This window comes from Lactuca sativa, chromosome 5 (assembly GCF_002870075.4).
Source record: "Lactuca sativa cultivar Salinas chromosome 5, Lsat_Salinas_v11, whole genome shotgun sequence".
NCBI lineage: Eukaryota > Viridiplantae > Streptophyta > Magnoliopsida > Asterales > Asteraceae > Lactuca > Lactuca sativa.
In genome coordinates, this window is record NC_056627.2 from 42,990,749 (window position 1) to 43,005,205 (window position 14,457).

Sequence of the window (14,457 nt, forward strand, 5' to 3'; positions counted from 1 at the left end):
CTAATTTAAAGTTAGAACCCGTAAATCTTATGATTGTTAATACCACATGTGAACTATCATAACCATACTTGACATAGACGGCCTCGTAATACGACGTTCTTCAGGCGTCGCCGTTAAATGACACTTGTCACCACAGACCTGCCGGTCTAGCTGTTGCAAGCAGCTCTGGTGTGGGTTTGTCAAACCCAATATAGATCTATACACAACTATCACGTTCTCCCTACAAGAGACTCTGGTTACAATTTACAGGACTTTTTGACTTTGTTACTTTGGAAATAACCCGAAGGGAATGACTCACAAGTTTATTCATTAACAGATTTACATGAACTAAACTGAAAACCTTTGGTAAATAAGTTTGAGAAGTAAATGATACATAAACTATACCTATTATAGTTTATCCAAAACGTTTGTAATGTATAAGAATTCTTTTATGAAAATGCCTTAATGCTATGAATCCATAAACTAAGCTCATTATAGCTTAATATACGTGTTCTAAATGAATGAATAATCTTATCATGAATGACTATATTTCAGTTTATGATGATAAACTAACAAGGAAACACATTCAATATTTAGAACTTATCGTTATACACTTTGCTCAACATAATACAAAGTGTTATGAAAGTTATAAGCTGTTAACAAATTTTCAACCTTTCTACAATGTTTTTGAAAAGTCATAGAAAAATCATACGAAGTTGAAAACTAAATCCGTAAATTCTGAGAGTTCCCAAAATGTGCTTAGTTTACTCATAATTTTTATCATGACTTTTAATGACCTCCAACTTGGGTGAAAAAGTCCATAATCACAGACTGGTCCGGATTGGTGTTTGAAATGATAGGCAGTTTTGTAAAAATCACCATAAATTGTAGAAAAATCGTATGGAGATGTGTAAGTAGTCATTTTAAAGCCAAGAACTGGAACTACTTACACCTAAAACAGTTTTTCAAACAAAAATGTTTAAGTTGTCCAAAACAGTCCGTGAATGGAGTCCAACTTTTCTGATGAAAGCTGTTAGAAAAATTTAGTTATGTTCTTGGTGTTTTAACTTGTATTCCCCCCTAAAAACTTAAGAAAACATAAAAATGTAGGGGTATGAACTCACCTTGAGTGATTTCAGTAGGTAAGTGTTGAAGAAGAGAAGTTTTCAACCCAAGAACACTTGAAGAATCACTTGAAGATTCGAAGATCTAACAAGAATGTGATGATGTTTGTGTAAGCAATCTTTGATTTTTGAGTAGGAGGATGTGTAATAATCATAAGAAAGATGATGATACTTACTAATTGTAGGAGAAGAGTCTTGGAGTATGCCTTGAAATTCTCGAATTAGAGAGAAAAAGATGAGAGAGTTTGGAGTGTGATTCTTGGTAAAAATGAGAGAATGATTAAAGTGTGAGGAGAGAGGATGGATGTTCCAGCTCTAAGGACGTGGGAATAGTTGAAAATAGTGAGAAAGGACCTATGAAGTGACTAGGGATGGGCTGGTGGTGAATAGTGACATGGAGTGGGTATGGGAGTTGCTTGTGTCATAGAAATAAGTAAAGTCAACACTCTACCTTTGTACTTCACCCACTCTCTTTTGGATAAGGTTTTATCCTTAAAAATGCGATTAATTAATAGTTAAGGGTCCTTATATGTTAAAATAAAGTTTTGGGTGAAAATCCCGTGTTAAAATAATTAAAAACGGGCCTAAAACGCGAATTTAGTCGAAAACCGGGAGAAAAAGCATTCCCAGCGAGACCTCTCGGTCCCTAGGCCGAGGTTCGGTTAGGCTGGTGCCGAGCCGGAAGCGAATGCGAGCCAGAAGAAGAAGGCGAAGGCGAGGCTTAGTTCGAGGGCTCGGTCCGAAGGTCAGAAGCGAGGGTTCGGCAGGCCATCAGAAGAGAAGGTTCGGTAGCCATTAGAAGAGAAGAGGTCAGATCCGAAATGTGCCGAACGTTCGGGTTCGGTTGAGGCATGCGAGGTTCGGGCCCGAGAGGACCTTTCGGGTTCGGTTCAGCAGCTTTCGGCTCAGAAGGGTTCGGTTCCTAAGAGGGGTTTCGGTTCCTAAGAGGGGTTTCGGGTCCTAAGAGGGGTTTCGGCTCCTTAAGTCCGTTTTTCGCGTAGACTTCCATTTTTGGGCTGTTTTCGCCAAATTCGAGGGTCGGGATGCCCCGAGTGATTATAGAAAGTTGGGAGAGATTTCGAGAGAGATTTGAGAGAGATTCCACATACTTAGAGAGATTTGGGAGAGATTTCACATTCGAAGAGAGATTTGGGAGAGATTTGACATTCTTGGAGAGATTTCTCATACAAAGAGAGATTTGGGAGAGATTTCACATACTTAGAGAGATTTGGGAGAGATTTGACATTCTTGGAGAGATTTCTCATACAAAGACAGATTTGGGAGAGATTTGACATTCTTGGAGAGATTTCTCATACAAAGAGAGATTTGGGAGAGATTTCACATACTTAGACAGATTTAGGAGAGATTTGACATTCTTGGAGAGATTTCTCATACAAAGAGAGATTTGGGAGAGATTTCACATACTTAGAGAGATTTGGGAGAGATTTGACATACTTGGAGAGATTTCCCATACAAAGAGTTATTTGGGAGAGATTTCACATTCGTAGAGAGATTTGGGAGAGATTTGACATTCTTGGAGAGATTTCTCATACAAAGAGAGATTTGGGAGAGATTTGACATTCTTGGAGAGGTTTCTCATACAAAGAGAGATTTGGGAGAGATTTCACATTCGTAGAGAGATTTGGGAGAGATTTGACATTCTTGGAGAGATTTCTCATACAAAGAGAGATTTTGGAGAGATTTCACATACTTAGAGAGATTTGGGAGAGATTTGACATTCTTGGAGAGGTTTCTCATACAAAGAGATGGAGTGAAAACGATTGAGAGAGGTTTCATTGGTAACCTTTTTGAGTGTCCAGCTTCGCAATGCAAGGTCCGTGAACCCTATTAAGCCTTGTTTAAGGATCTTGCATACTCCTGATGAGTATGTAACATTGTTTTATCGGTTTGGCTCTCCACGTACCACCGTTTTAGGTTAAGGAGATCTAGATGTACGCACTTTTCGATTTATGATCTCTCATTAGAATAGAGAGTTGTTTAGAAATTACATAACGTAAACTCTAGTACCTACGGGCAAATTGGGTTGACCGGTTTGACTTGTTGACTTTAGTTGACTTTGACTTGACCGAAAATTGGCAGTTGTCACAGGTCTCTCGCCCCATCCCTTCCTCCGCCTTCTCCTTTTAGTTCAAATATCATATCTTCGGTTCCTACTTTCGCATTTTTTACACTTTCAACCCAAAAAATCAATTTCGTTTATTTTTAAATTTCATTTTCAACCCTAAATTTTAGTTTTTAATTTTTGACTTTCTAAATTGACTTTTGACCTAAAATTTTGACTTTAACTTTAAAGTTTGACCTTGGACTTTAATTTTTGACTTTGTCGTTTTAACTTTCAAAATTTCAAGTTTAGCTTTTCGGTTTGACTTTTAATTTTGACTTTCACTTTTAAAGTTTGACTTTTTGAACTTGAATTTTAAGGTTGACTTTTGAGTTTTCAAGTTAAAGGGCATTTTTGGTAAACAATGAGTTCTTCAAAAATCAATGTCAATGAAATTTCCTTGGAGAATTTACATGTGCATTATGAATTACTACGTAGAGAGAACGAGGAACTAAAATACGAAGGGTATCAACTTAGGAAAGGCTAGAAACCATTAAAAGAACAACTAGAGGCCAAGACTAAGGACTTTAGGAAATTACAGGCAGAGTATAGTGAGAAGTGTGTTCATTATATATATCTTAAGAAAGATTTTGATGCTGTGACCGCCGAACTTGATGCATTAAAAGAAAAATATAAAGATGTTGAATTCAACTTTAAGAAATTTGATGTGTCAAGTGAGGTAGTTGCATCGATGATTAAAAAACAATTAACATTCAAAGATAATCAAACTAAGGGGTTAGGGTATCACAATGTACCACCTCCCTTCAATGATAATTATAACCCACCCCTTGAGACCAATGAGGAAGAAATACTTACTCAGTTTGGCCAAACCCCTGAACCAACTTCAGTTAAGACTGAACAATCTGGGCCAACTGAGGGTGTTGAGATGAAAATTCTAATGTTTCTACTTCATGTGCAGGTAAAGTAGCAGAAGATGAGAACAAGGAGAAAACTATTGAACAATCTAATGACTCATTGAACTCTGAATCTGTTGCTTCTAACTTAGTTACTCCTAACAAACCTGTTGTTGAGAAGTACAGGGCACCAAATCAAGTGAAACAGCCGACTTGCTGCAAGTGTGCTTGTGGGAACAATCAGAGACAAGGCAAGGGACGCCACCAGGGGCAGGAAGAAACAACTTCCTAGTGAAGAAAAATACATGTTCTTCTTCTCATTTTCCTCTATATTGATCTTGCATCGTCCGCTTGATTGGGATTCCGCACCATCAAGCGGACCTGATTGATACACAAGCGAATTAGGGACTTACAATTGGTATCAGAGCTTGTATTGTATCAATCATTTTGGCTAGATCTGGAGCATATTTGATCTTATTTTTGAAGGATTTTTGTGCTTTTGGATAGCTCTTGGTAAAATAGGGGGTTTGTTCTTTGAGTTTTTCCTAAAAATGAGTTTTTGATCAAGTTGTGGAGCAAAAAGGGTGAAAAACGTCATTTTTTCTCGTAACTGTTGAAGGTTTCTCGGCCACCATTGAAGGGTTCTTGGCCTCGGAAGAAGCGTTCTCGACCCCGAGTCCGAAAAAGCTTTCACGGCCTGAAGTTCGTTTACGGCCCACGAGTGTTTGTTGTCCACGGTTCGTATACGACCGAGAAGTGTGTGCGGTCCGAGGTCTTCGCTGGTTCACGGTCTTTCGACAGTTCACGGTCAGCAGCGTTTACGGCTAAGCAGCCTCGTTCTCGGCCAGCACGTGACTCAAGCGAGTCTTCGATCAAAGGGTCCGAAGTTCGCAACCATTAGCGTTCAAAAATTAATTGGGGATTGCCAAGAATCGAACCCGGGTAACCTGCCTCCATAACCCACGCGCCTTACCAGTTGGGCTAGGCTGCCTCTTGTTTCAATCCTTCCCAATTTAATTCAAAAGGATTCCTATCTCGGTTCTTAACTATTGAAACTTTTTTCCCAAAAATCAAATTTTCAAATTTTCAAATTTAATTTTCAACCAAAAATTTTCGTTTTTAATTTTTGACTTTCTAAATTGACTTTTGACTTTGACCTCAAGTTTGACCTTTGACTTTAAACTTTGACTTTCTTGTTTAACTTTAAAATTTTCAAATTTAGCTTTTCGGTTTGACTTTTTAAATTGACTTTTAAGGTTGACTTTTGAGTTTTTAGTCAAAGGGCATTTTTGGTAAACAATGAGTTCTTCAAGCATCCCGGTAAATGAAGTTTCATGTGCTTCATCTTGTGAAGCTACAATTAAATTTTTACGAGAGCAATTTGAATTAGTAAAGAGACAAAAACGAGGAACTTAGGTATGAGCGATAAACCCATAGGAAAGGACAAAAACCATTGCAAGAACAGTTAGAGGCCAAGACTAAGGATTTTAAAAAATTACAAACAATTATAGCGACAAATGTGTCTGCTATATATACCTTGAGAAAGAACTTGTTGTTGTCACTGAGGAACTTAAAACATTGAAGATACGCTTTTAAAATGCTGATTTTAACTTTAAAATTTTTGATGTGTCAAGTGAGAAAGTTGCAACCATGATTGAGAAACAATTAACATTTAAAGATAATCAAATCAAGGGTCTAGGGTATCATAGTGTACCACCTCCCTTTAATGACAACTATAACCCACCCCTTGAAACGAATGAGGAAGAGACACATGCTCAGTTTGGCCCAATCCCTGAACCAGCTACAACTTCAGTTAAGACTGAACAATCAGAGCTAACTGAGGGTGTTGAGGTGAAGAATATTGATGTTTCTACTTTATGTGTAGGTAAAGTAGCGGAAGATGAGGACAAGGAGAACATAACTACTTCTAATTATGTTGATGCTATTGATTGTCAAACAAATAACTCCTTAAACTCTGAATTTGTTGCTTCTAACTTAGTTACTCCTAACAAACCTGCTGATAAGAAATACATGCCACCAAAACAAGCGAAACCGACGACTTGCTGTAGGTGTGCATGTGGGAACAATCAGAGACGACGCAAGGGTACGCCACCAGGGGCAGGAAGAGACAACTTCTCAGTGAAGAAAAAGAATTGTTTTCATTGTGGAACACCTGGACACATTGCCCGAAACTCTCCAAATCGCGCATATGTTACCTACTACGCACAAGGCTTGAAGAATGCGCCAGAGGGAGATTTTCCTAAAGAAACCCCTCAAGGTCATGTTCACACAATGGCGACTGGAACGCCCACAACGCCAAGAAATCAAATTCAAACAACAAGAATGGAATCCCGGCCAAAAAGGACAATTCAAGAGATGCTCCAATAAAACCAAGACCGGCTAGGTCAAAGTCATCTCAATGACCGACATCAAGCTCAAAAGCAAGTAATGAGGCACCCATCTGCTTGAAAAAGAAATGGGACCTAACTACAGATGGGTACCAAAGGTTCAATCTCCTAAATCTTCTAATGATTCTAATATTTTTGCATCTTCTGTTTGTGATAAGCAGGATATGTCATGGGAGAAAGTACCTTGCAAGGATGAAAAATGTCGACCCAGTTTCAAAATGGATTGGGTTCCAAAGACCAACTGATCCCACTCTGTGTTGGAATAACTATTGAGGCATATCATCAGACTTTAGTTTCTTGGTAGTAGTTGTTCCTAGCACATGATAGGAGGCATCTCTCAACTGTGCAACACTCAGAACTTTGTTTGAGAGAATGTGTCCTTTACGGGATAGGAAGAAAGGAAAGGATCACACATGAGGTTAGTGCTTAATGACATGAAGAATTTTCGGATCTGTTATGAGATTATGCGTGCTGTTCTCAGACCTTCTGAATGCGAATTCAATCGGTGACTTACAGTTTGATTTTTCTTCTCGATACTCCTGAGTTTATCTTACACTGATTCGTTTTGAAGACAATCTTTTATTTTCTTATAGTTTTTCGTTTGTAGTTATTGTTTGGGAATTGATATAAACTTGGTGATAACAGGCAATTTGAATTTGTGTAAAGTACCAAAATTAAATTGTCTAGGATCTGTGTTCGATGCGCTGGTAGGCACGAAAGGTTTAATGGACTTGACTAAGAATAGATGAACTTAAGGAATCTAATGACTTGACAAATCTTGACTTAGATAGATCCGTTTAGCCTGACAATACGGTGCTCGGATAGGTTGAACAGGGAGATATACATGGGAATTTGTGGATTACATTAAATTATTTGTATCTAGAATCGTGGTTTAACTTTTCCTCGATGTACGAACTCTGTCCTTAATTCCGATATTGACGGGGCGACCGGGGAATTCCGATAAAGTAGGTATGTAGAAGGTTATTTTCTTGCTTTCTTTCTGTCAGTCATATGTTTTCTCCTCTGCGTGATCGAAAGATCCGACCTGGACTACAACATATGCAATTCTATCTCTTTGCATCTTCTATCTATGCAATTCTTTCTACCTGTTAGCCATATGTTGTCTCCTCTACGTGATTGAAACACATCCGACCTGGTACACAACATATGCACCATTCTATTCTCAATCCCTCTAAATCTAGTCAGTTATATGTTTCACCCTTTGCGAGATTAGAAGAGATCCGTCTTGGGTGTACAACATATGCATTCTGAATCTGTCTTCTCCCTTAATAATTGTCTGCTCACCTAAAGTAAGGAGTATTCTGGAAGTCCCTGATTATTAGGGTATATCAGGAAGCGGGAAACATGTTCTAATACATCTAAAATTGAACAATTAATAGATTGTCTGTAGATCTCGCTGCTCAATTTAGGTGGACAACAATACCCTTGGTCGTCGTCAGATAAATGGTCCTTAGGAATTTTATATAGAATTGTAAGGTCACAATGTCTTGTCACTTGCAGTATGTCCTATTTTTGTCACAATCTTTCGTGTTTAAGTGGACCACAATACCGACAATTGACCAGATCTATTCATGAAGGGGGAGGTACCGATAAACGAATTCAGGTTGTCTAAGAACTTTGATCCCAAATAATTTTGTTTTTGTTAAATTTGTTCATAGTTTTCTTCTATGCACAAATTGAAGGGGGGTAATTAAAAATTTTAAAAATCAAACAAAAATCAAAAAATTAAAATTAAAAAATAGTGTTATTTCTGTTTTATTTCTTGTTAAGAAAAAGAAAAAAAAATCCAAAAATATTTTTGTTTCTGTTTTATTTTTCAGAAAATATAAATACAAAAAATATTGTGTGCTAAATTTTTTTTATTTTTGTTTTTATATCAAATTTTCTTTGTTTTGAAAAGAGAATTCAGATGTAGATGAGACTCATGGAGGCTGTATCGAGATTTTTTGAGCCAAGGCTTCATCTGTGAGTGTCAAAGAATTTTCATTCGAATGAGCAAGAAATGAAGACTATTCTTTCAACATTCAATCTTTCAACCCCAGAAGCAAGGTGAAATTGCACTTGAAGATTATGTAACAAATTGCATTGAAACCTCCTCAATCAGTCTGCTGCTATCTTGTACCTGCTGAAGTGCTCTAGAAGATTCGTTCTCTCTATTGTTCTCTCTGAAGATTCTCAACCTAAAAGTGCTATCTTTCAAGAATCAGTACATCGAGCCTCCTCACCCAATGTGCGTTCTGTGACATCCCCAAATTTCACGGCCAGAAAAGACCGATTTGTTTATGCTTTGTGTTAAAATCAGAGTAATCTTTTAAAGAAAATATTTACGGAATTTGTTCCCAAACAAAATATGATAAAACTTTATCTAAACATTTCTCAAAGATAATGTACTTTTCATTAAATACTAAAACCTCGGGATGTCATGTTCCGATACAGACCAAAAAGCATAAACAGTACAATTTAACCTTACAATAGTTATTTACAACTACTGGTCTATAATCCAAAATCTCTCGTCAAGTCAACCAACTTATACTCTTGTGTCATTACCTGTAATGCAAAGAAAACTAAGTGGGTCAGGCTTGGGAGCATGGTGAGCATATAGGATTTTCGACCCACAATAATATAATTATTATATTTAATCATCAATCAATCAATCAATCAATCCAAATTACCCATCCCCATTGTCTCCTTTATTTCTCAAGGATTTACCCTAAGGATCAACTATCCTTTATTCATTTATTCCTAAGGATTGACCTAAGTAATTGACACAAAGTCCACCACTGCCAAGGTCCTCAAATTACAACCGGTAAACACTTAGTTCAACATACTTAATTCAACAACACCAAGTAAACACATCCAGTTCAAAAATACTTAATGAACACATTGAGTACAAAAATACCAAGTGAACACGTAGAGTTCAAAAATACCTAATGAACACGTTGAGTTCAAACACCAAGTGAACACATAGAGTTCAAAAATACCTAATGAACACGTTGAGTTCAAAAACACTTATTATTTCGTCTCACATCAACTTTTTTATTTACCTATGTTCTACCCAACATATTTGTAGATGCAAACACATATACAGTTTAAATCTTTTAAAACCTATATAAAACATTATTTCAAAATCCATTTCAATAAACAAACAATGTATAAACACATAGCACGTACTTCATAGCAAATACTTCATATCTATGTGTTAGAAGAAAGTAACTACACACTCACTTGTTAAGACGATGCTCGGACAGCACTACGGCTCTTCGAGTAGAAATTCTCTGGTGAAACCGGGATGCTTTCTTGAAAACCAGGCCTCTCGCAGGCAGAGTTTTGGCTCGGAAACTTTACTTCTCGGGATCTTCGGGGCTTTGGGACTCGCTTCGAGTGTTGGGATTGATACCGGGGCTTCAGGGGTGAAATTTGTCAAGAAATATGAAATATAAGGGGTGGAAGATAGAAATTGAGCAACAAACCCTGGCTGTCCTCGCACCCTTGATATAGGGTCTGATCCTCGGACTACGTTGGGCGTACCGAGGCCCTTACGCTGGGCGTAGTTCGGATAGGAGAGCCAGGTGGCGAAATCTCGGTGGTGCTACGCGACCCTCTTTAGGACCACACAAGGCCGAAGTATGCTGGGCGTAACTCCTTCCGACGCGAAGCATACCTCGCTGTCGACATGTACGCTTGGCGTACCTCCTTGTACACTGGGCGTACCTTTCGGATCAGATCGGACTCGTCAGCACTTCGGATATTATCCGAATATATAATAAAATTTATATACTTTAATTATTTAAAAACTTCAGAAATTCATATCTCCCTCATACCAGCTCCGTTTTTGACGTTGTTTATACCCACGCGTAGGTGAGACTATGCTCTACAACTTTTGTTTAGACTCCGTCGTCTAATTTTGACTTTATTTTTATTATATTATTTTTAGTAGGCCGGGACAAGAAAACTCTGTTATAAATTCATAACTTCTTCATCCGACGTCCGTTTTCTTCTGTCTTTTTATCGTTGCACTATAACGAGATCTTTGATTCCCATTTAGATTGTTTCGGCTAAAAATCACTTGATCTAAAATTCGAGTTTCAGGCTGCATATAACTAAACTGAAATTTAGAAAAATCATAACTTCCTCATACGAAGTCAGATTTGGACATTCTTTTTATGCACGCTCTCGGTTTCACAAACTCTACGACTTTCGTTGAGATCACTAAGGCTAAATATCGCTCTAACGTAAATTCACTTTTTACGTCGCGCCGTGTCGTGTCGGTTCTGTTTCGAAACTTCGACAAGTCATAACTTCTTCGTTATAACTCGGATTTCAACATTCTTTATATGTATGGAATCCTTGTAACATATAATACAACTTAGTTAAGACTAATCCTCCTAAATAATCTTCTATCAAAAAGCCATTATTGATGTTCCTTGTCTCTAAATTGACTAGCCCTGATCTACGGACGTTACAATTATCTCTCCCTTAGGATGATTACGTCCCGGAATCATCAACGAAACAGGGCTTGGATAATGATTCATTACATTATCTCTTTATCCTAAGTAATAATTGTAACTTCTATGTTTCCTCGAAAGAGTATTTAACTTTTGGACTTCTTGACCACAGGCGATGCTCAATCTTGCACCTGGTCTTCGTACTATGTTGGAATTTCAATCGTAACCTATGAGTTACAAAATAAATCCTTATTGAGGACTCCTTCTTCTTCTTAGGATAAATACTTTCTTTTATCTATCGTAACAGACCGACGGGTCATGCTCTAATGACCTCTCATCATATGATGCAACACTTAGAATTAAGTCTCTTAGAGTCAAATTCTAGAATGGAATATACATTCCTTCATATTCTAATGTGATATGATCACATTTTTGCATGTAGCATTTCTAGCTACAAGCTTCCTTAACAACGAGCGCGATGCTATTGATTGCATTGATTTCAATCTTCTGACTTAGGTAAGATGTTACATTGAACTCGGTTCTCGGAACCACGTAACAAACCTATCGTAGTCAGAATCAGTTGATATGACCACTAGGGTCAAAATAACGATCATCCTACTAGTCCTTACCGAAACAATGGCAATGATATACTTTGAACAAAACGAAATCAATTACTAGCTTCTTGGTAACCTTGTGACTTTCCTCGATCCAAGTGTGAGTCTTGTGCTTCCGGTAGTATAGGCCTCTACTACCATTCACACCTACTCATACTCGTCCCAAGTATTGTCTCGTAGTTAAACCACGTCACTATATAGCAACAAAAATCACACAATTATCCAACACATCAGATATTAACACCATAGATATCACATAGACATACAAACCATAAATATCACATAGATATCAAAACCAAGGTTTATATTATATCTTGAAACGATTACACAAAGGTTCAAGTTCACCCTACACTATTCCGCTAATAGGCTACACTTCCAGATACTAGCCATATCTTAATACAAATTTTTCATCCTTGATTTCTCGTATTGACATCTGCTTCGTCAAGGATCATGTGGAATGTCTTTGGCTTTGCTGGTTCTTTCTTCTTTGGGCAATTGATTGAGATATGCCCTTTTTCGTTACACTCATAACACACTTTCTTACTAGATGCACACTCATCGGTGTAGTGCCCAGACTTTCCACACTTGAAACATGTGACCTCCTCGCCACATCTTCCCAGATGTTTCTTCTTGCACTTATCACACCATCTTGCTTCATCTCTTCCTCCTTCGAACTTTTTCGAACCTGACTTTGAGAATTTTCTCTTTTCGTCGGATCTTGGGGATCCCTCAAACTTTGTTTTCTCACCAACTTCAACCTTGTTTGCGGTTATGCCCTTGATCATTTCTTCGACAGACTTAGAAACCCAGATGGCCGCCTCAAGGGTAGGTGTCTGATGTACTGGCATTGCGTACTCCCATGGTAGTCCCTTTGCATATCTATCTATCTTCGCCATCTCGTCTAGGACAATGCGCAGAGCAAACTCCATCTTATCTGTGAAGGCATTGGTGTATTCATCAATGGACATGCTGTCCTTCTTTATTGTCAGGAATTGGTTCTCTAGTTCTGGCAGATCTTGGTCCGAGAAGAACTTTCATTTGAATTGCACCAAAAATCCATCCCAAGTCAGTTGCAGTGGCTCGTTGGGGCTTATGGTTTTCCCCAGAGTGTTCCACCAGCGAACAGCGCTGCCTCTGAACTGACGCACTGCATATATGGTTTGTAGCTTGCCCTTGCAACCACATGTTATGGACGCCAACTCCATCTCTGATATCCAATCCATAACTCCAATTGGGGTTTCTTTTCTTGTGAAATTCGATCGCTTGCATGTTAGAAAATCTTTGTCTTTCGACCTTGTCGTCTTGGTTGTTTCTCCTAATCAATGGCGGATCAGCTTAACCAACGATCCCACTGTAGTTCCCTCCTTCCGACTGGCCTCCATTCACTTCGGGCTCTTCAACTTGTATTGAAATTTCTTCCCAATTCTGCCGAAGCAGGCATCTAGTTTCTTCCATCTGACGATCCAACATCGTTTGAATAGTCAATTGTACTCCAACCATTGATATCGGCTCAAGTGTTGCTGCTGCAACAACTACTTGGTCAATCACAGGTGGTTGATTCTTGTTTTCGTTCACGTTTCCAGCTCCACTTCCGGTTCTTGCCATTTTTGATCTATGCACCGAATAAGGTGAATTTAGATCTCTATTTTGATAGACGTTCAAATCATCCTTATCATTCTGAAACATTTACATGCTAGTTCTAATATCGTAGTCGTATGATTAGAATCCTAAACACATAAGGTTTCCAAATCCGGTCGGCAACAGACCATAGATCCGAACAAATAATTCCATATATGACAAACATATAACATTTTGCACATACAAGCATTTTAGGCATCTTTCCTAAAATATACTAGTGCTTGTGTCTAAAATATGGTAGACACTCAACTCACAATCATCGCTTAGCATTATAAGTTTAAGTCTAGAATTCCTACAATTTCCTAGTTCGCCTAAACTAATGCTCTGATACCAACTGTGACATCCCCAAATTTCACGGCAGAAATGACCGATTTGTTTATGCTTTGTTTTAAAATCAGAGTAATCTTTTAAATAAAATAGTTGCGGAATTTGTTCCCAAACAAAATATGATAAAACTTTATCAAAACATTTCTCAAAGAGAATGTACTTTTCATTAAATACTAAAACCTCGCGATGTCATGTTTCGATACAGACCAAAAAGCATAAACAGGACAATTTAACCTTACAACAGTTATTTACAACTACTGGTCTATAATCCAAAATCTCTCGTCAAGCAACCAGCTTATACTCTTGTGCCATTACCTGTAATGCAAAGAAAACTGAGTGGGTCAGGCTTGGGAGCCTGGTGAGCATATAGGGTTTTCGACCCACAATAATATAATTATTATATGTAATCATAAATCAATCAATCAATCAATCAATCCAAATTACCCATCCCTATTGTCTCCTTTATTTTCTCAAAGATTTACCCTAAGGATCAACTATCATTTATTCATTTATTCCTAAGGATTGACCTAAGGAATTGACACAAAGTGCACCATTGCCAAGGTCCTCAAATTACAACCGGTAAACACTTAGTTCAACATACTTAATTTAACAACACCAAGTGAACACATCTAGTTCAAAAATACTTAATGAACACATTGAGTTCAAAAATACCAAGTGAACACGTAGAGTTCAAAAATACCTAATGAACACGTTGAGTTCAAACACCAAGTGAACACATAGAGTTCAAAAATACCTAATGAACATGTTGAGTTCAAAAGCACTTATTATTTCGTCTCACATCAACTATTTCAATTACCCATGTTCTACCCAACATATTTGTAGATGCAAACACATATACAGTTTAAATCTTTTAAAACCTGTATAAATCATTATTTCAACATCCATTTCAATAAAAAAAATGTAT

General features: G+C 37.7%; 1 protein-coding gene across 1 annotated transcript; it reads right to left on the bottom strand.

The window, feature by feature from the left end:
* Positions 1–11,974: 11,974 nt before the first annotated feature.
* Positions 11,975–12,535, bottom strand: LOC128134113 (uncharacterized). The gene has a single exon (XM_052771542.1). The coding sequence runs from the start codon at positions 12,533–12,535 to the stop codon at positions 11,975–11,977; it is 561 nt and encodes a 186-aa protein (XP_052627502.1).
* Between the last annotated feature and the right edge of the window lie 1,922 nt (positions 12,536–14,457).

What these genes read in the sequence shown, in the direction of transcription:
- LOC128134113 (XM_052771542.1), bottom strand. Translation starts at nt 12,535, where the DNA reads ATGTCCATTGATGAATACACCAATGCCTTCACAGATAAGATGGAGTTT.